Source organism: Canis aureus, chromosome 8, assembly GCF_053574225.1.
Source record: "Canis aureus isolate CA01 chromosome 8, VMU_Caureus_v.1.0, whole genome shotgun sequence".
Classification (NCBI taxonomy): domain Eukaryota; kingdom Metazoa; phylum Chordata; class Mammalia; order Carnivora; family Canidae; genus Canis; species Canis aureus.
Window position 1 is genome coordinate 711,379 of NC_135618.1, and position 23,016 is coordinate 734,394.

General features: G+C 39.6%; 1 protein-coding gene across 6 annotated transcripts; it reads right to left on the reverse strand.

Annotated features, from left to right (window-relative positions):
- Positions 1-610: 610 nt before the first annotated feature.
- On the reverse strand, positions 611-22,382 carry DEPDC1 (DEP domain containing 1). 6 transcript variants are annotated; one of them, XM_077904990.1, is made up of 12 exons: positions 22,231-22,382; positions 19,770-20,035; positions 15,942-16,098; positions 15,387-15,505; positions 14,847-14,977; positions 13,510-13,557; positions 10,522-10,662; positions 8,348-9,196; positions 7,731-7,903; positions 5,817-5,993; positions 4,277-4,462; positions 611-819 (listed from the first exon to the last, which is right to left on the reverse strand). In XM_077904990.1, the coding sequence occupies exons 1-12, from the start codon at positions 22,276-22,278 to the stop codon at positions 772-774; spliced, it is 2,343 nt and encodes a 780-aa protein (XP_077761116.1). In that variant the 5' UTR covers positions 22,279-22,382; the 3' UTR covers positions 611-771. The 6 variants fall into 6 exon arrangements, with proteins under 6 accessions (XP_077761116.1, XP_077761115.1, XP_077761117.1 ...); XM_077904989.1 differs by having other exon boundaries at positions 611-824; XM_077904991.1 differs by having other exon boundaries at positions 751-887.
- Between the last annotated feature and the right edge of the window lie 634 nt (positions 22,383-23,016).

Consider the following 23,016-nt stretch of genomic DNA (forward strand, 5'->3'; position numbering starts at 1 on the left):
GTAAACTTTCAGCTCCAGGGCTAGAGAAGAGGGCACCACCATTTTCATCCCCCCCATTGGTGCTCAAAGTCTTCAGGGAGCAAAACACCACATAGTAGAATCCAGAGCCACTTACACTGAGCCCTGCCCCTGGCCAGGGAGGCACATTTCTACACTGCAAAGGCACCTGAGAATCAGCACAAGCCCCACCTCCAGAATACTGGCAGGAACAAATGGCTAGCACCACGGTTACTGATCATGGAGAACTGCAAAACTTTAGCTCTTGGGGGAAATAGTATATAGCATTCATGTTTTTAAGATGATTCTTTAGTCTTCCAGTTTTATTTTTTCAGCTATTTTCTTTTTTCTTCCTTTTTAATTTTTAAAATTTTTATTTATATATCTATATATACTTTACTTTTGGCTTCCTTTTTTTTTTTTTAAAGATTTTATTTATTCATGAAAGACAGAGAGAGAGAGAGAGAGAGAGAGAGAGAGAGGCAGAGACACAGGCAGCAGGAGAAGCAGGCTCCCCACGGGAAGCCTGATGCGGGACTCAATCCCGGGACTCTAGGATCACACCCTGAGCTGAAGGCGACACTTAACCATTGAGCCACCTAGGCATCCTGGCTTCCTTTCATTGTATTTTATTTTATTTCATTTTATATTGTATATATATGTTTTTCTTTCTCTCCTATTTTGGGACCTAGATTCTTTTAACAAGCAGACCAAAATACACCCAGGGTCTGGTTTATTATTTTGTTCTGTCTTGTTTCTTGTTTTGACTTTTTCTTATTTTTTTTTCTGTTGTTGTTGTTGTTGTTGCCTTTTCTCTTTCTTCTGTTCTTGTTTGGACATAATAAGATGGAGAAATTCACCCCAAAAGAAAGAACAGGAGGTAGTAGTCACTGCCAGGGAATAAATCAATATGGATAGAAGTAAAATGTCTAAACTAGAATTTAAAACAATGATTATAAAGATGCTAACTGGGCTTGGGAAAAAGCATAGAAGACACTAGAGAATCCCTTACTCTAGAAATAAAAGAACTAAAATTGAATCAGGCAGAAATTAAAAATGCTGTTGCAGGATTTCCTTTTCCTTTGGTGCCCGCAGCTCTTGGTCACAATGCTTCGAAGAATGAAGAGGTAGACCAAACAGAGTGGTGGGCAGCAAAAAAAGGCTTATTGAGTGACGGTAAAGTTTATCAAATAACAGAGTACATGGCTCCCGAAGAGGGAGGGGACCTGAGAGAGTTGCCATGGGAGTTTCTAACGTCTAGGGGTTTTCTGCGCTTGCTGGCAGGCTGTTTTAATCTGATTAACCCCCATGAGCCAGGCATCCAATCGTGATTTTGTCATCTACCTATCACCTATCCTATTTAATTCTCACAACAATCCTAAAAGAGAGGTACTAATATAATCTTTACCAATAGATAAGGAATGTAGAATTCTGAGCAGTTAAGTAATTTGTCTGAGGTTACACAGTACAGCACAGTAAAATTCAAATCTGACTCCACAATTCATGTTATTAAACTGTTACATCAATTTTGTGATCTCAGTTGCATGCACGTTAGTGCAGATAAAAAGTTACTATGTCTTTACATATTTATGTATTTAATATCAATAAATACAAAAATTAAATTGTTATAAATTCCACAATTTTTACCTCGATATGCAACAGAATTCACATTACAAATCCTTACTCAAAAAATTTTTATTTATTTATTTGTTTATGTATTTATTTATTTTTATTTATTTATTTGAGAGACAGAGAGTGAGAAAGACAGCACAACGAGAGTAGGGGCAGAGGGAGAGGGAGAGAGAGTATCTCAAGCAGGCCTCACACCCAGAGCAGAGCCTGAAGTGGGGCTAGATCTCAAAACCTTGAGATCATGACCTGAGCTGAAATAAGAGTTAGACCTTAACAGACTGAATCGCCTAGGCACCCCATTACACATCTTTAAATAGGAAAAGTTGTATTATACAAACACCTTGAAAAAAGATCTAATTTGGTTCTTTAACTTTATAGCTAAGGGCAAAAGAATAGTTATCATTTTCTGTCTAGGTTTTTAATAAAAAAATAGTAATTACAAATGAAACACTGTCATTTTATATAGCATTACATTACATTGAGAAATCAAGTTATTGAATAGCAAGTGTCTATTACATTCCAGACACTATGTACATGTCTTTACACACAAGGAATGGATATTAAACAATCTTGGAGTAAAATATGGAAGAAAAACTGCTTCAAGTTGGTACTTGGTCAGCAAAGCAGAAATATGAATAATTTTGTGGTAAGATGATAAGCATTTAAAATTTGCATTTTCTTCCAATGAAATAAAGCCAGTGTGCCAGCAGCTTGGCATTTACTTAAATGATTATAAAAATGTTTAGAGACTGATTCTTAAAGTTGGCTGAATATTGGAATTGCCCAGAAAGTTTGAAAAATACTGATCCCTATATACCATCTCTTAAAATTTGGATTTAATTGATACAAGGTAGGGCCTGAGCCTATAGTCTTAAAACTTTCCAGGAGATTCTAACATGCAACCGTTTGAAAACATTAGCTTAGAGAAGTATTATTACGTAACTAAGGAGCTCAGTCTTCAGCTGTAGGCCTTTGCCCGACTTGATTTCAGGGGATATATTGTTATTTTAAGTATCTGGTAGGTACATCTCCCTTGATTAGAAAATAAATAAAGGAAGAGATTTTTGTGATTCATTCAACACTGTCTCTCCATATTGGAAAAATAAAAGGCACATAGTAATTGCTACATAAATATCTTTTGAATGAATACACGATTGCCTTATACTTCTTTTACACCACAATCTTCTAGTGCATACATGAACATAAGGTTGCAAAAGATATTTATTGAGAAACTGAATGACTGAAGCAGTTGAGATAAATGTTTAAAGCAAATTGAAGACTTACATGCACGTATCTTAAAAACACACACATATGTAAATAGATCAAAAGTAGAAAAATAGTATACAAAAGAATGCAACATTTAGCATAGAGGATTCACTGGATTTTCCAATATTCTTCACATTTTTATACTTAGAAACAAAAGTACCCCTTAACAACTAGTACTTTAGCCAATATTCACAAGCACATGTGCAGATAAAGTTAATTTCTTTTAAAAACAGAATTACAGCTTAATCTTGATGAACATGCCAGTCTTTAAAATTCAAGTAAGTGAAATTTTGGCACATCCCACAACTTTTACAGGTGTTGTTTGTTTCTGGTTAAAGTGTCTGGTACCACTTTTGTTATTTGCTCTCAGTTGAGACGTATTAGTTTCTTAGCAGTCTTACATTGATAAAAAAAATTACTTTGGTACCTCTTTATATATATATATATTTTATTTACAAAAACCTTATTAATAAATAGACTTCTTTTATAGAAGCTCGATTCTTAGATATGGCTTCATTTACCAAAGTTCCACAAGTATTACACCATGATTTTTAATTCAGTATCTTAGACTACGAAACTTTGTTTTTTTTAAAATTAGCATAGGTTGTTTGATTGTAGGTTTGTCAGCAAAAAGTACTGCTTCGCTCTCCATGGTGGGAAATCTTTTCTGATATATCAAGGGATATTCCTTCTGAAACTTAAAAGTGAGGTAAGAAATTAGAGGGTCTTTTACATTTATTATCCTAGCTGAAATCCAGTGTTCAACATTTTAGAAGAATTCAGTGCCTTTCTCAAACATGTATTTCAGAAGTGAGAATCCTTTCAATTTATCCTGCCCTCCCTTTGCTTTCTCATATATGAAAGGTATAATGTAAGATTTCTTAGATCCAAGTTAGCATTAATGGTCTAGGATTCTCTTGGGATGTATTCTCCTCCTAAATTCCAGATCTTCTTCCTTCCCATTGGTAACCTCTACGAAGGTCAGAATGATCTAGTATATTTCCTATTTGAGTATCTCAGATCTGGAATTAAACTTTCCAGAGTCATGTTGCTACTGGATTTTGATGGAGATAAAAATGCTAAATGGTAAAAATGAGCCAGTAAAAAGCTATGTATTATAATCAAAATGTTGTATTTGTTTTCCCAAACTAACCTAAACTATAATCATTAGAAGTTAAGAAAGAGTATCTGTTATTACTATTTTTATTATTCAGGATAAAGAGTAAAGACAGGCAGGTAGGCTATACAGGTGGCCTATATATATAGTATCTAAAATCTAAACATTAAAATGAGAAATTAGATTCTAATTGTTATTAAATAACAATCAGCAAGAGCATATTGAAAAATATTTACATGATTGAGACATTATTCATTCCCTTACCTGTTTTAGTTTTTTCCTTTTTTCCTTTAGAGGCAAACTCTTGTTTTTAATAATATTCTCCAAAAGTTCTGTAATTGCAGCTTGTGAGGTAGACACTTTTTGTTCATCAAACTCCTGAGCACTAATTTGTCTACAGTATGAATACGTTGGCAAAGGAACAATCAGTCCATCTCCAGGATTTTTAATCTGTTGTGAACAAAATGATATAGTCCAAGTCTATTTATTCTGTTCATGTTCCTATTTGCTGAGGGTTCTTTTGATGAGATTTAGTATCGATTTGCCACCAAACATTAAACAATTCAGGGAAACTGTATAATATACTACTGTATTATGCAGTAGAGTAACAGATAAATCCCAGAATCTAAAGACCCACAATCTACGAGCTTTGTAGCCTTCATTAAATTATTTTGCTTCTCTTAGTCTGTTTCCTCATCTGTAAAATGGGGATTACATGAGATAATGTATATATAGTGCTTAGCACAGAATAAATATTAAGTAAAGGCATCCATCATCATTATTGCCATTAACCGCCCATTTTATTCTTTTAACTACAAAACAACAAAAATAGAGTGACGTTTTCATTCACTTTAAAACATTAATGTTCTGACACAGTATTAGTATTCCTTTACTGTTTTTGAGGTGTAGGAGCATGGACAGATACTGTAGCATCTGCTGACAACCGAAGGAAATTGTAAGGATTATTACGAGAAGCCATGGCAATGTTTGGATGGTACCTATGGAAAGAAACATGAATATATATGCCGGGAAGCCAAAGATTGAATATAATAGACATCTATTGTTATTAGCTACTCAGCATTCTCCTTCTCTCCCTCTCGTAATGGTTCCTTCCCATTCCAGCTCCACTATCCTCACCGTTTCTTTTTCTTTTTTAAAGATTCTATGTATTTGAGAGCTAGAGAGAGTATGAGCACGTGAGGAGAAGCAGAGGAGAGGGACAAGCAGGCTGTACACGGAGTATGGAGCCCGATGGCGGGCTTGATCTCACGACCCTGAGATCATGACCTGAGGTGAAATCAAGAGTCAGATACTTAACTGACTGAGCCACCCAGGTGCCCTGTCCTCACCTTTTTTGAAGAACAAGTTCCCTTCCAATCTATGTAGAGCCAGAGTATGGCGCTGTCCCCAACGCACTCACCCTCGATCATGTAAAGGATGTGTATTTAGTCTAGGTTGGGCCAGAGTCCATGTGAAGAACTTTTCAAATTGGTAGGTGAAGGGGTAGTTCTTTTCTTCTTTAAATTAAAAATATAAGTCTGTGACTTAAAGGCTTTAATCAGCCACAAGCCCTGTATCATGTGGAAGAGCCATTTGTTAACTACAGGAGCACAATGGAAATAAGAGATGAAAAGACAGAAACAGCTTTATTGCTATTTGAGTCTCTAGATTCTGTCTATATTCCTGACTTTTAGAGGTTGTTTATGTGAGCTGATAAAGTCTTCCTTTTAATTAGGCTAGTTTGAGATGAATTTGCCACTTGTAACTGACTAAGGCAGAGAATTTTAAGATTTACAATACATACATAGCCCTTTCTTAAGTAGTCAAGATGTTTATCCACTGCAGCCTGTAAGTAAGAGGGTACTTGAAGAATTTCCTGGTGATGATCCATTAAGAAAGAAACTAATCTTGTAGCAAGAAGCTCATCAAGATCCACTTCTTCAGCACAGCACAGCACACATCGAGAAAACGTGTGTATCATCTAGAAACATATTAAAAAGACATGAATTCAAAAAAACCTAAGGCTTTATATAAATAAGAGTATCAGTAATTTTTGGATATCTATCATGCTGAAGTACTGAGATAAAGTGATAAGCAGGCTTCAGCTTAAAAATAAGGACAATTAATTACATTAGAAAGTGAAGAATCTGTATTCTTTTTAAAGTACTTAAGTATTTCCTTAATAGAATTCCAAAGGATCATAAAAGACTTCGTTTTTTCTTTAATTTTGTCACAATTTTATTGTAAATACCACGGGTTCTCTTAGTGTCATATAGATATGTCACTTAAAGAATGTTAAAGAACAATGACTTGTTACAAGAAATTAACCCATAAAACACAAGCCAGGAGAACACATAACACGTAAACATTAGTGGTTATGAGGTTGGTAGCATTTAGCTCTTGGAACTCTGGAAAACAGCTTTTAATCCTTATTCCATCAGTCTTTAAAGACAATGCATATTTATTTTCCATCATAAAGAATCTTCAAATCCTGGGATAAATTTTGTATTTCAAAATTCATGTACTCTCATTCATACCCATATTACCCATGAAGTATGATATACACAAACACATACCTCATTCTAAAATAGTTATCAGAATTCTGTTTTAAGTATTTTGTAGATAATAGATGAGGCACCCATGTATTGAACTGAAATATTTTTGGTTTTATTCCTACACATCAGACGTTTTTACCTCTCCCCTTCCAAGATTCAGTCCTCAGCTTTTTATTCTTCTTTCCTAGCTTTAGAGCTCATTTATTGTCAAAGCTCCAACTACCACCTTTCTCCAAACAATGCCTTCTGCCCTGGTCTTTCTTCATCAGGCTCACGTTCCTAATAGTCTGTTGGATAAATTTCAGTTGATGTCGTATAAACTCAAACTCAAGAAGTGTAAAACTGAAATTATCTCCTTACTAATCATGTCTCTTAAAATATATTCCCCTACAAACTCCTCTCTGCTTTCTAATGGTGTCACAATTACCCAAGAATAATTCTTCCTCTTTACATCGGGTCTATCATCGTTAAAGAACCGTCCCTACTGAGAATAGAGCTCAGCTCCAGATTCCTCGCTGCAGCAACACCATTTTAAGCTGCACCGAGGGAGTGGCAGCTCTTGAAGAGAGAGAGGGAGAAGGAGAGAGATAGAGAGATTAGATACTATTTTAAGCTCATTTCCAATCAATATCTGTATAAAATGCTTCCACTCTCATCCTCTTATGGAGTCTGAGGCTGCTTCACAGTAGTTTGTCCCAATTTCTTGCCCACAGTGATGTGCTACCCTAATTCATGTATTTCATCAAATACAACCTTCCCACTACCACAATATTCCTATTAATTCTCTCCTTCACAGAGTATGGTGCCCTTATGCTTTTTTAACTGTGCCTGTATCTCCTTTTCCTTCTCCACTGAACAGAATTGGCACAAAGCAATGGAATATGGTCAGAGAGTCTGGGTCAATTATTATCAAGTGTTAGGAGTGAAGAGGCAAAGCCATCAGACAAGATAAAGATCAGGATATGAAAGGATAGCATACTGGGCACAAAGGATTAATGCACCAACATTCTGCTAGTAGGAAACAGACTTTTAAGAGCCTATCTATCCAGAGAATCTAGGATTTTGAGACCACAGTATCACTCAGGTAGTACTTTTGGATGATTTTCTTTTCTTTTTTTAGTGTATGAACCAGGGCTTATTCTTTCCTTAAGAAATCAACTTACCAGTGATCTTGTACCCATTGCATCATGCAGTGGGGGCATATCAACATTTTGACTCATTCGGGAAATCATGCGCATTAAAAGTTGAAGCTTTCTACGATTTGGTGGGGGAAGTAACAAACAACATAACTGTAGTGCATCGATGGCAACCCTCTCTATATGAGGTTGCAGCAAACCTAGAAGGCAAAATTACACCCCACCCCCGCAAGAAATCATCAATGACACCAGTCGCTTTCACACTATGAGCATACACAATTACATAAAGAATAGTCATATAAATACTAAAATAATAATAATAATTAACTATTCCTAGAAATTTCCACATTCCTCAATAGCATGGTAAGATTCTCATTATTTTCTTCATGACCTATTTGAATATTAATTAATATCCTTTACCTACTACAACTGAAGTGACTCTGAAGTTAAAATGAAGTAAAAGAAAATAAGTGCTTTAGGTAAGTAGAATAAATATTGGTTGTGCCATGACAGTCTTTTACAAGAAAAACTTTTCCTTTTGCAGGAAAAATATAAAGCAGTTTCAGAGAAGAAAAGACAGGCAAACAGAACAGTTAGTAGACACTAAACGTTAATATCACATGCATTGAAAGCATCAACCTTACTTTGTGTGCCAGTCAACACAGAAGCAGCTGGAGGTAAAGAATTTTCTGAAAGTTCTACTGTACTTTTGCAGAGTCTCTTATTGATTGTGGTACTAGACTCTCCGAGTTCACTTTCCATAGCTGTTTGCACACTTGTGCTGCCTTGTCCAAGATCTGGTTTCATGATAATTTCTGCCACTGGCATATTGATAGAACTATTCCTTTTTGTACTACTTCTTAAAAGTAAACTCTGAGATCTACAAAGTTGTTTTGACTTGCATTTCCCATTACATAACTCCTCTTGGTCTTCAACAGTCAAAGTAGAGGTTCTCTTAAAACCAACAGAGAGTGACTTCTGATTACTTTCCTCTGAATGAAGATTCGTTAGGGATTCCTGTTTGATCTTAGGCTCTAAAAGCTGCTCATTATTTTGTCCTATATTCAGAACAGATTGATGGAAGGCACTGAAGATCTCTTTACTTGAACTCCCTGGTAAGTCTGTAATTCCTTCTAAAGAATAGCACCTTGGTTTGATGTTAGAGGACAGAGCATGCATACTACTTAAGCCTATTAAATTATGACAACTTCCTCCCACTATAGCATTAGCACTGGCTCTTCTATCTTTAAAATCAACTAGCTGCATTTTCTTAGCACATTTTTCTTGAAATCCTTGATCACTTATCTGCAGTCTCTTAGTAGTATCTGATTCTTCTTTGTTTTTGTCTTTATGAAGTAGACTGAGAAGAAGACACTCTGTTGATTTGAAGGAATTCAAATTGTTTAAGCGAAGGATTTTTGAAGACTGTGGATCATCTTGGATTTTATGTATCCCACTGGGTCTATCTGAAACTGTGACGTAGCCACAAACAACTACCAGGAAATGAAACAAAAATTAAGATGCAACTGTGTGATGGTAGACAAAAATAAAACAATAGTAAAGTTAAAAAAAAATAAAGCATCACTATAGTATACTTTGTTAGTATAGTACAAATAGCAGTTGCTTAATTCAGAAGCCACTTAAATAGGACACATGCAACATTCAGTTACAAAGTGCAAGACTGGCTAGAGGTTTTCCAACTTGTGATATAAATAACTTTAAAATCTATTTCAACAATCTAAATTATGAGTCAAATACATTAAACAATAACTGGTTTCAGTCTATGTGTATTAGAAAGCTCTTAATCATAAGACAACTACAATACAATAAAACTTACATATTTGGTCCTTGTCTCTAGTACCTGGTATACTGCTCATAAGATGATTGGAATTTCCAGAGTGATAGGAGTTTCTTGTTATTTATAATGCACCTATTTGAATACACCTGAGTTTATACTAATGAGGTAACTTAGGGCTGGTCTTACCTAGAAGGTTGGAACTTTCAGCCTACCTCAGACCTCCCTAGAGAGGGGAATGTGGGCTGAAGAATGAGCACAATCACCAATGACCAATGATCTAATCAATCATGCCTATGTAATTAAACCTCAATAGAAACTCTGAAATAACAAGACTAAGGGAGCTTATGGGCTGGTAAACATATGGACATGGTTGGGGGGATGGCATTCCTGGAGACGGCATGGAAGCTCTGCACAGCCCTTACTCCCACATCTTGCCCTGTATACTCCTTCCATATGGCTGTTCCTGACTTGTATCCTTTATAAAAACTGGCACTCATCAAATAAACCAGTTTCCAGAGTTCTGTGAGTTTTAATCAATTAGGAAGCCCAAGGAATGTTGTGGGAATTCCCAAACTGGTAGTTAGTTGGGCAGCAGTGTGTGTAACCCTGTGGACCTCATTTATACCTGGTACCTGAATGGATGGCAGTCCTGTGGAGCTGAGCCTTTCATCTGTAGAGTTTGCATTAACTCTGGGTGGTTATTATCAGGACTGGATGATTTTGTCACTAACTTGTGGCGTCTGGTCTAACTTTGATAGGTAGTCAGTGTCAGAAATGAAGTGAATTGTAGAACACATAAATGATATGGAGAACAAATATTGGATGACATATTTGAATTATTGGAAAACAACATAACAGGAACCAAAGTATTCCCAAAGTTTAAAATAATTCAGAGCATGAAAAAAAAATTCATAGCATGCCACCTTCATATTTACCTACACTTTTAGATCTTTTAATTTATGGGAGACTTGAAAATGTTAATAAAACAAATTTAAATAATAAGTAAAAATACATACATACCCAAAATGCTTACAAATAATTCATAATATTCAAAGGTAAGCAGAGGTTCAGGGAGATCTAGAAAATAATCTGCTATTGTTCTGAATACATCTCGTTCAAATCCAACATAAGTTGGATTATTCAGATCATTACTTCTTGGCCCTAAGAAATAGGAAGCAAAAAACAATAGGTAAAATATATTTTATTTTAAATAAAATTTCATTTTGGTATTTATTTATTTATTTATTTATTTATTTATTTTAATTTTATTTATTTATTCATGAAAGACACAGAGAGAGAGGCAGAGACACACGCAGAGGGAGAAGCAGGCTCCATGCAGGGAGCCCAATGCGGGACTTGATCCCGGGGACCCCGGGGTCATGACCGGAGCCAAAGGCAGAAAGATGCTCAACCACTAAGCCATGCAGACACCCCTATTTTAAATAAAAATTTAAATATACTTATAAAAAGTACAAAACCTTTAACCCATGAAGGAGCAAAGTTTAACAAATTCTGTCACAATTCAAAACTTTAGAGTTGTGTATATCTCATTCTTTCTCACTATGTTTTCATTAGAAATCACTGCAAGCAACTATTAGCATTTTGTTTTAATATTTATAGACCTGAACACTGTATATAAGGCAAAATTTGAAATCTATTTTAAAGTATTAAGGTTATTTAATAAGATTTTATTTTAAATCATTTATAAAACAAAGAATACTTAGATAATACAAATAATTCTTCCAAATTATCTTTTGTAAATTTACATTTTCATGAACAAATTTTGCCTGACACAAAGCATCCATTGATTTAAATAATGTCTTTACATTCCCATTTCATTAGCTTAGTGATCTTGAAAGAATCACTTCTGCTAGTTAGTGTTTTACGGAGGAGTAAGATCTGACCTCATGTTACAGATGAGAAAACTGAAGCTCAGAGTAACTTGCCTAAGATGAAAGAGGCATTGGTGGCAAAGCTTGAGCAAGAACTTAAGAGCAGTGTAAAGTGACAGCAAGACCCAGGGCCCTGAGGTCTATTAATAATAGAAGTTCTCCTGTACGGACCAGAATTTATAGAGGTGAAGCTAATAATTACTGACTTAGAAATGTTAGCTTCTGGCTAATTTAGTAGTTTCCAAAAGCTGATCTGGGAATCTTCACTGTAAGAATCTTCTGAGGTGTGTTCGATCAACTGAATGAAACTGCCTAAGGAATCAATCTCTGGCTGGCTTCCCTCGTTACTGTGAAACACACTCAGCTTTGAGAGTCACTATTCTATCTTTCAAGTTAAAAATCTTTCCCTTTCCAAACCCAAATAATCTCTCAACTTCTCTGTCTTCCAATTTTTTTTTCTTAAGATTTTGTTTATTTATCCATCGGAGATACAGAGAGAGGCAGAGACACAGGCAGAGGGAGAAGCAGGCTCCCTACAGGGAGCCCAACGCGGCACCCGATCCCAGGACCCCGGGGACACGCCCTGTGCTGAAGGCAGACACTCAACCGTGGAGCCCCCCAGGCGTCCCTATCTTCAAATTTCTGTATCACCAGACAAATGTTACACACACTGGAAAAGGATTAAATACATTTAATAGCTTAAAGGCTGGTAGGGATTTTGTGTAGAGCAAAATAAATATCTTTTTAAAGAGGGTAAGAAAAATTATTAATATGTAGAATAAAAAAATTTGATAATCAGTACAAAATTTTCTAAGACCAAACACTTTTACTAGAATTAAAATTACAGTTTATAGTTAGAGGATCTAGGTTTGAATCCATAACTCTTTATAGATCAGACTTTCAAAAACCTTACTTTCTCTTCTAGAAAAAAACTGGGGAGAATATATTAATCACTGATTCCCGTATGTTACAGGATTACCATAGGGGATTAAATAATAACTGAGTCTAAATACTACCTCTGGCTAGATACGTTGTTAAACTGGAATCTAGTATTGTATCTTTGGTATCATTTAGGTTTAACATGGACTAGTAAGAAAGGGAAGGAAAAAAAAAGAAAGCCCTCAACATGGAATGTCATGAAATCCCTGAAAGTGTGAATATCTGAGTGGCAAACCATGAGCCAAGGTAGGAGACCTTACAGTTAAAATCTTAACCTCAATTTGATAAATAAAATCTTTCTTTCACTTACATTATTTACTGTATTGCTACCAATTCTGTTATTTTGTCATATTGACACCCAGTGGACAACAAGGGAATATATACCCATCTTGAACATTATTAAAACACTCATTTCATAAGAACTGGAAAAATCCTTTTGTAACAAAACTATCAACACATAAATTTAACTTTTGATGATTTAGAAGCACATATTTCTGCATAATTTTAAAATAGATTTTAAAGCAATTAGTGTTTGGTTCTTGAACTAGGGTCTCAAAAATCAATAATCACTGATCATTATGGAGAAAGCTTGATGAACAAAATGCTAAAAAAAAAAAAAAAAAGATCTGCTGATTAGTGACAGATCATTTTATCCCCCATAAACATAAAAGTCCCATTAATAGTCTTTACGGAGTTACAAGCATGTCATGAAGCACTTCAGTGCGGAAGCCTCGTATGATGGCAACAGGGCTGAGGCGGATTGCACGCGACTTTAGTTCTGGTGGAACCTTTCCGGCTTCTAAGAGCTACGCTGCCTACAAGCTGCTTCTTGAACTCTATTGGCCTCACTAAGGCAACAGATGTGGGTTACATCTACAAGGTCGTTAAGATCCACTAGCCTGTGATTTTATGATTTATGAAAACTGAGCCATAAATGATGGGCTTGAGTTATAAAACCACCATCTGCAGAGAAAAAGCGAAGGACTCTATAGCATATTCCACACGCACAGAAATATAATCAGTTCCACTAGACTGTCCTTTAAACATCAAGAGAAATTGGCAAACTCTAAGTTTATCAGGACCTCTATAAATTATTTTTAAAATTCCTTTACTTCTTATTAAATATGATGAATAGAGAACACATATATATACATACATATTTTGCTCGTTTACTTACAATTTGCCAGGCACTTCATGGCAGATAACACCCAGTGAGGAAGGTCGTCTATACAAAAAAAATTTATATTGCTTAGTAAATCACACTATTTTTGATAGTATATTAAAACTTTACACTAATTATACCCAAAAACATATATACACACGTATGTATATATATGCATGTTACCAGGATTAAAAATCTGAGTATTAGGGTGCTTCCACAGTGACGCTTACTTGTTAAATCTTCCATTAGCCACTACCTGAAATATGCTGCCTAAAATCTAGCAGTTCTTTGATGCCAACATAAAAGCCATACTTTACTTGAAAAGTTTACAGTTATAAAGAACAGAAAGTTTGAATAAGAGAATATACTGTTAAGTGATTTTAGGTAATGAAAGAAGGGACTGGACCAGAGCTAGATGCATATACAACATAATCCTTAAGTTTTTGCTTTCGTTCTTGCCAACAGGAAAAAACTCAAGTAATGCGTGGCAGTTAATTCTACAGGCAGCAACTGATTATAAAAAATGAGGCAACACTTTGAGATTTACTGACACATTTCTTGAAATGCTAAGTTTTGTAGCACATCTGGCTTGAATTATATTCCTCATTTTTCCATCTTATACCTAAAATTAATACATTATAAAAGTATATGTAATAAAGTCAGTAATCTTTAAAATATCAGCTTTGAGACTTTGGGCTTATTTTATTGTGTGTTAACTCAGTTTTGCATGTATGTCCTGACCCACGTAAATTTATATGTAACTACTCATGTAAGCTCCAGGAAGGCATGACCATTTCTCTCTTATCACTAAATCTTTAGCATAATGCCTGATACACTGGGGGTCCTCACTAAAATGTAGTTAATCAATAATTTTATATGCATACCTTGTGGACGTCTAGTCCTGCCATCCAAAAATTTATGCATAAATCCACTCAGTAGCTAAAATAATGGTATGAATAATATTCACTTAAAATGATTACTAAAGGGGTGCCGGCGGCTCAGTCAGTTAAATGTCTGCCTTCTGCTTGGGTCATGATCCCAGGGTCCTGGGATCGAGCCCCACTCTGGGCTCCTGCTTGATGGGGAGCCTGCTTCTCCCTCTCCCTCTGCCCTTCCTTCTGTTTGTGCTGCTCCCCCTGCTTGTGTGCTCTCTGTCAAGTAAATACATTAAATCTTTAAAAAATAAATAAGATGAGTACTAAAGCACCTATGATAAAACAACAGTCTCCCCTCGATGGTCTCTCAGTTAAAGTATTGTGCTTTCTATATTTTGAGTCTCTGCACCCCTCCTAGAGCTGCAATCTATGTTGGCAAGTTTAAAAGATATTCCAACTTCTGTCATTGATACCAACCTGATTTGTCTTGCAGTATAACTATTCCGTGTTTGCTTGTATTGGTCATGTTGTACATTATGTACTGAGGAACTACTTGCTTTGGATTTACGACTTCTTCTAGGGATGGCACACCTAAAATGGTTTGCAGGCTAAACAGAAGAAACAATATAAACTTCTTTTTCTCCATAAAATTAAGTGGAATAGGATATAAATATGAAAGAGTAAGAATGGCAAACGAAGCCATCAGAATATTTCTCTCTTAAACCAAACTTACAAGGTTTATATTTAGTATCCATTTTCAAATATATTTATCTTAGTAACCTTGAAAGGATTCCAATATAAGACCCCAAACTATAGCTATAGCTTTGATTCAAAGAAAAAATAAACCACACTGTAAACATTCTATTTCTATTATACTAGAACTATAGCAAGAATATTTATTAAGAAACACATCTGGGTTACATCCTAAGCCTTTTTGCATTTGTATATCTTGATAAAAATGTCAAATTAACATACTAAACACCTCTGGAACTTTGTTAGGGCTTAGCTTTAGCTTACTAGATCAGAATAACAGATCTCCAAACTTCTTCAACATCTTCCCGGCTTATCTCTCTATTATCAACTGAGTTTTCTTGATCTTCATGGATTATTTTATGGTTCATTTTCTCTATATTTTCCTGGAAAAAAATTACTTTGGTTTAATATGTTATGCTCGAATTAAGGAAATCCTGAGCTGGTGTAATTCCTAGTATTTCGTAATTCTATTGGTAAACAGTCTACTGTGAGGCTATAAGCAGGTGTCAGCTGGAGAAATAATGTTAACATACGGTAATAGAGCTCTCACTCATAGCTGCCCCTACTACCCTCAAATCAATTTAAAAAAAAAAAGTCTTAAATTACAAATACTATTTCAACTATGTTTCACTACCATTTTTATAATTATTCCTATGGGTTCTATTATTGTACGATAAAATTATACACATATTTTTGGAAAATAATGTAGGTTAAGAGACTTCAGTATTGGCTTCAAAGATTTATATACTTTTAATGATTTTATAATTAAGTACATGGTAATTATATTTAAATTAGTAATTAGTAAAATGGATATTTTACCTGAGAGAAATGTAATCCAAGTTTTTTAGGAGTTCTACGAGATAAATTTCGTAATTTAAAAATGCTATCTTTATCTTTGGAAAAGTTTTCTATGCTGTTTTTTCTCAATTCTGGATGCCTTCGTGGAAGACTTTTAAGCGGAGAATTTGCAGGAAATCTGGTGTGAGAATAATAAGCACTTAAATAACGTGAGATCAGAAACAGATTTTTAATGCCTGTTTATCTAAAGAAAAAAAAATACGTCACAAAAAGAACTGAATTTATTTATATTCTCAAGGAATAAAGATTCTACATAAATCGATTTTCCCAGTAAACCTTTGAAAAATATTTTGTTTCCTACTTACCTTAATATACTGTACATACATATTTTAACTTTTATATCTGAATAATTCAGAGTTACTTGGATCAATTCTGTTGAAGACTAGTTACATTTTCTAGATTTCTTTGATAAGCTATATAATTTATAAATATTTTCTGGGTTTTGTTGCTTGTTCTGATTTCCAGACCTTGTCTCTGTTACTCTTTTTGATTATAATGCTTTTTCCCCCTGCTCCAGTATAATAAAATATTTCAGATACAAAAAAGTACAGAAAATATAAACATCCATGTATGTAATCATCAATCGAGCAATTGTTAACATTTTACTAAAGACTTCATTATTATTTTTTGAAAAAGCAAAGAATTTCTTTGCTTTTTCTATTTTTCTCTCTTTTTTAGGGAAGCCATTAACTTGCAGTTAGTATATTTCCTTCTTGCTCATGTTTTTATATTTTTAATATACATAATATAGGGTTTGGTGTATTGTATCTTACACATTAAAAATATGCAAAAGTTTTTAGTGATCTCAGAAATTCTTTCTATTCCACAGTCCTAAAAATATTTTTTTTTATATTCCTTCATAAGAGTTTCATTTTCATATTTAGGTATTTATTTATTTTTAAAGATCTTATTTATTCATGAGAGAGACAGAAAGAGGCAGAGACACAGGCACAGGGAAAAGCAGGCTCCCTGCAAAGAGCCTGATGTGGGACTCGATCCTGGGACCCTGGATCATGACCCGAGCCAAAGGCAGATGCTCAACCACTGAGCCACCCAGGTGCCCTTCATATTTAGGTATTAATCCATGTATAACTTATACCAATTTCCCATATACAGTTGATCCTTGAACATGGGTTTGAGCAGTGCAGCTCATTTATACACAATTAAAAAAAAATACAGTATAGTAGGGGCGCCTGGGTGGCTCAGTCAGCTAAGCATCTGCCTCCGGCTGAGGTAACGATCCCAGGGGCCTGGGATTGAGCCCCATATTGGGCTTCCTGCTCTGTGTAGAGCCTGCTTCTCCCTCCGCCCGCCGTTCCCCATTTGTGCTCTCTCTCAGTTGGAGGTTCTCTTTTGCTTAGGTCATGAGTGACAATACAAAGGCTGCATTGGAGAATTGCTTGTATAGATCTCATAGGCTTGTTTTGAGAATTATTATATATGAACATGCCTGAAACAGTGGTTGGCACAAAGTACAAGGTGTTAACTATATCTATGTAGATCTCAGAAAACGATAATCCTTACTTGTAGAAACTCATTGTCAAATAAATTAATAAAATCTTTTAAAAAAGTATATAGTACAGTATGTTGGAAGTGTTCTCTTCCTTAGGATTTTAATGACATTTTCTTTTTTCTAGTTTCCTTTACTGTAAGAATACAATTTATAATACATATAACATACAAAATGGGGCAGCCCAGGTGGCTCAGCAGTTTAGCGCTGCCTTCAGCCCAGGGCATCATCATGGAGGCCCGGGATGAGTCCTGCATCGGACTCCCTGCGTGGAGCCTGCTTCTCCCTCTGCCTGTGTCTCTGCCTCTCTCTCTCTCTCTGTGTCTCTCATGAATAAATAAATAAACTCTTTTAAAAAAAAAACCATACAAAATGTGTGCTGGTTATGTATGTTATTAATAAGGCTTCTGGTCAACAGTAGGCTATTAGTAAAGTTTTGGGGGAGTCAAAAGTTAAAAGTTATATGTAGATTTTCAACCATGCAAGGAGTCAGTACCTGTAACCCCTGCATTATTCAAGGATCAACCGTATGTATGGGTTTGTTTTATTAGTACTTAATTGCTTTAAGCCCAGATATCAAATAGGGCAATTCTCCCCTCCTCACCTCAAAATAGCCTTGAACTTTTATATTACTAAATGAACTTCAGAATCTGCTTGTCAAACTCTAAAAAAAAATTAAATGGAGTTTTGAATGAAAATGCGCTGAATTTACATGTCAATCTAGGGAAAAATGACTTATTTATGATAGTAAGTCTTTTGATTCATCAGCAGGCTATCTTCCTCCACTTACTACCTTCAATATAATTTTATACTTTTGTCCAGTAAGGCCTTACACATTTTTGGTAAAGTTTATTTCTAAGTACTTTATAATTTTGTTATCAATGTAAAACACCAGAGGCAGAGAAACTAGTTGAAGAATTACGGAGAATTCCAGGTAAGAGAGAAAAATGGTCTAACAAAAAGAACCATCAGAGTGGATGGACAGATAGAGAACTACTGAAGCAGTACAACAGACACGGTTTGTTAATTAAATATCACTTAAAGGGGAGAAGAAAAGAATCAAAGCAGCTCTAGGGGAGACAGTGCCATTCACTTAGGTGTGGATATAAGAAGACAGATTTAGGTTAAGAGATGACACTGACTTTTCTGTTATATCTGAAATGCCTAATGGGCAAAAAAAATGGGTCTAAAGCCCAGGAGATATATTTGGGTTGGAAGTTTGAAAGTTATAAGGAGAGTAGGTGAAGACATGGCAAGAGATTGCCCAGGGAGAGAGGTGAAGCGAAGGTAAGCCTGGGGCCTTGAGAACCAGTAACAGCCACCTGATGACTAACAGCAAAGGTGCTCACAGAGGCCACTGAGCAGCAGCTGAGAGAGGACGGATTTGTAGAGAGTCACACAAAATGAACTGTCCATATGCTTGTTATTGCAGTTTAGTTGTCCAGCATAAATCATCTTTGATACATAGGAAAGAATCAGCTTCCAAGACATTTCATTTGAACAGGACTAATTTTGCAGAGAAAAAAATGCAGGGGTTTAAGAATCCAAGGACCTTGTGACCTGTGTCCTGTGTGCGTGAGAGAAAAAGCAATTGTGCTGGCCTGAGGGAGTCAAGAGGCTCCACCTCCACCGGGAAAGGCACAGTAGCAAGGTCCGGGGAGTAACCTGACAAAGGTCTACAGTGTTTCAAGGTGGAGGAACCTATGTCAGAGCCATCTAACAGGATTTAATGAAGCCTGGTTTCAGGGCTTCATCTCATAGCTCCCAAAAAGGAGCTAATACCTATCCTGTTTAACTATCCAGGGACTGAATAAGAAAATATGTGAATCATAAAGCAGGGTTTCTGATACATGTAAATCCTTAATAAAAATTTGCTACTATTTATTTTACCACATGTATTCTTAGATTATATAAGGTTGTATGTTACTTGAATACAAGGACCTGTGAAAATTTGTCTTATGGTTCTTAAATCTGTGAAACTAAAGGTTAATTACAATTTGTTCTTGAAATGGTATAGACTTCAGAATACGTAGAAGTGATAATATCTCATTCTTTTTTGTCCCAATGGTTATTTTATTAACATATAACATTTAAAAGTCTTAATTGTGCAGCAATTAACTTTAACTTCTAAGTGCTTTTAATTGCACTAAGAGCAGTACGTTTTATAAAGAAGACATTATTTCTTCCGAAGAAACTGCAATTTTGGGAAAAGTATTATGGAAGTGGAGTTAAATTTTATCAAATAATTCAGTTTTGCAAATTATTTATCTGTTCAGTACCTGAATAGCTGACTGTTGTCATCAAGATTTTCTGATCCCCATCTGCCTTTGATATCTTCAATTACATGATTCTTAAGGAATTTTCTCAACAGTTGGAGAGTCTGTTGCCTTGTAACTTCAGGACCAAAATTGTTATTATTTCTTAATAGGTCATAAAGCCAATCCACTGCTTCTTCTGCTGTAAAACAATTGCCATATTTTTTAAAGTGTTGCCTGTGTTTTCGTAGAGGCATTCCTGCTCGGAAAGATGTGGTAATTTCATTCCACTGCAGAAAGAAAATATATAGATTTTAAAATTAACAAAGAATATCTTACCGATTTGAAACAAATCAAAGAAAATTATTTTATTTCATCTGATTACATCATAAAAATTCATGAAGAAATCATTCATCCTATTTACTACAGAAAATTTTGTATCTTGTATTGATTTTTCTTTATTAATCCTAGTATTGTACTAGTGTTTCTTTGTAATAGTTTTTGACTAAAAGGCTAGTTGGCCTATTTAGGAAACCTGCAAATAATGAAAGACTGCAATGAACCTGCCTCTTAGTGTTTAACAGGGAAGACATTCTTTTTTTTTTTTTTTTTACACCTCAACTAATATGAGTAAAATGCTAGTTGCATTTGTGTCAGACACTGCTTTACATTCATTAGTTCACTTTCATTCTCACGATTCTATGAATAGGTACTAAGGTGGGGGGGGATAATCGCATCACTCTAATGGAGAAATCCTATCTTAGGGGTCAAGACCTCTGACCTCTAATCCCAACTCTGCCCCACAGCTATGTCATCACTCATCTGAACTTCGCGGCCCCCACGCCCACAGCACAAAATTTAAGAGTCGAAAACACAGAATTCTTTCCTTCCCAACTCCTCGTGCTACGTTTACTTGGCCCAGAAACCCACGGAGCCGTGGCTCGGCCAGGGACCCAGACCAGAGGCCCTTGCACAGCGTGTCCTCCGGGATGTCCTCCCCGGGGCGTGGGCGTCCCGAGCCCCACGTTACCAATGTGGAAACTGAGGCTCAGGGAGTGAGGTCGCCCTCTAGGGCTCCTACCCAGTGGCGCTGCGCCCTCTTGGACTGAAAATGTCGATGCACAAAGACCCGGCGGAGTACAAGAGCGCTGCCCACCAGCCGCGGCCGCCGCCCGGCCCTGGATCCCCGGGAGGGCCCGACTGTGCTTCTGGGCCTAGCTTTAAAAGGTGCGGCTGTGCCCAGAGCAGGTGGGTCGGTACCGCCCGCCTCCAGGTAGCAGGTGCAGCGGCGCCAAGCTGTGCCCCTCGGGCTGACTCCTCGGCTGTCCCCCCTGCGCTGTGTTCCTCGGCCTGTCCCACCCCCCGGCCTGTCCCCACCCCGGGGCTGTCCTCCCCGGGCTGTCCACCTCCAGCTGTCCCCCCCCCCCCGGCCTGTCCCCCTGGACGGTCCCCCTCCAGCTGTCCCCCCCAGCCTGTCCCCCCCGGGCTGTCCCCCTCCAGCTGTCCCCCCCGGCCTGTCCCCCTGGACTGTCCCCCCCCGGGCTGTCCCCCTCCAGCTGTCCCCCCCAGCCTGTCCCCCTCCAGCTCTCCCCCTGGACTGTCCCCCTGGACTGTCCCCCCCAGCTGTCCCCCCCGGGCTGTCCCCCCCCAGCTGTCCCCCCCGGGCTGTCCTCCTCCAGCTGTCCCCCCGGCCTGTCCCCCTGGACTGTCCCCCCGGCCTGTCCCCCTGGACTGTCCCCCCCGGGCTGTCCCCCTCCAGCTGTCCCCCCCGGCCTGTCCCCCTGGACTGTCCCCCCCCGGGCTGTCCCCCTCCAGCTGTCCCCCCCCAGCCTGTCCCCCTCCAGCTCTCCCCCTGGACTGTCCCCCTGGACTGTCCCCCCCAGCTGTCCCCCCCGGGCTGTCCCCCCCCAGCTGTCCCCCCCGGGCTGTCCTCCTCCAGCTGTCCCCCCGGCCTGTCCCCCTGGACTGTCCCCCCGGCCTGTCCCCCTGGACTGTCCCCCCCGGGCTGTCCCCCTCCAGCTGTCCCCCCCAGCCTGTCCCCCTGGACTGTCCCCCCCCGGGCTGTCCCCCTCCAGCTGTCCCCCCCCAGCCTGTCCCCCTCCAGCTCTCCCCCTGGACTGTCCCCCTGGACTGTCCCCCCCAGCTGTCCCCCCCGGGCTGTCCCCCCCCAGCTGTCCCCCTCCAGCTGTCCCCCCGGCCTGTCCCCCTGGACTGTCCCCCCCAGGTGTCCCCCCCGGGCTGTCCCCCTCCAGCTGTCCCCTCCGGCCGTCCCCCCCCCGGGCTGTCCCCCCCCGCCCCCCCCCCCCCCCCGCTGTCCCCCGGGCCGACCCCCTCTGCCACCTCCGGGTACCGGGTCCGTCTCCGGGGCGCAGGGCCGAGGGCGTGGCGAGGCCGGGCGGGGAGCGGTGCCGTGGGAGGGTCGAGCCCTCGGGGCGCGCGGGGGCCGCGGGCCGGGTCCCCCCTCCCCCGCCGGGGCTGGACTTACCAGTCTGGTGGCCCGGTACGGCCCGGGGGGCACAGCCCGGCCCTCCATGCGGCCCGTCAGCGCGCCCCGCGGGGCATGGCGGGGGGGCGGGGCCCGGGGGAGCCGGGGGAGCGGAGGGGAGCCGGGGGGAGCCGGGGGGTCAGGGGGCCGGGGAGCCGCGGGCCCAGCAACCGTCCTCCGCGCCGCGGGTTTGAACTGCGCTGGGGCTGCGCTGATTGGCCGGCCGCGGGGTCACGTGGGGCGGGGCCTTCCCGGGGGGCGGGGCTGCGGCCGGGGCGGGGCGGGGCGGGGTCCGGAGCGGGGACCCGGACGGCGACGGGGGCGGGGACGGGGACCGGGACGGGGACGGGGACGGGGGCGGGGAGGTCGCGGTTCCCCCCGCAGCGTGGGGCGCCCGGTCCCTCCCGAGCTGCGCGCGGCGCGGCCTGGGGGGAGGAAGGAGCCACCCTCGGGGGAAGAGGCGGGGGGAGCGCGAGCCCGGTCCTGCAGCCGCCCCGACCTGGGTGCCGGGCTGGGTGTGGGGCTGGGTGCGGGGCTGGGTGCCGGGCTCAGTGGGAGGCTGAGTGCGGGGCTGGGTGCGGGGCTGGGTGCGGGGCTGGGTGCCGGGCTCAGTGGGAGGCTGAGTGCGGGGCTGGGTGCGGGGCTGGGTGCGGGGCTGAGTGCGGGGCTGGGTGCGGGGCTGGGTGCCGGGCTGGGTGCGGGGCTGGGTGCCGGGCTGGGTGCCGGGCTCAGTGGGAGGCTGAGTGCGGGGCTGGGTGCGGGGCTGGGTGCTGGGCTCAGTGGGAG

Excerpts from the sequence above, each read along its gene's own strand:
- DEPDC1 (XM_077904988.1), bottom strand. The coding sequence starts at position 22,278 with ATGGAGGGCCGGGCTGTGCCCCCCGGGCCGTACCGGGCCACCAGACTG. Across the intron at positions 13,558-14,846 it reads TATACTGCAAGACAAATCAG|ACGACCTTCCTCACTGGGTG; the intron begins GTTGGTATCAAT and ends TTTTTTGTATAG. Across the intron at positions 9,197-10,521 it reads ATTATTTGTAAGCATTTTGG|TTGTTTGTGGCTACGTCACA; the intron begins GTATGTATGTAT and ends ATTTCCTGGTAG.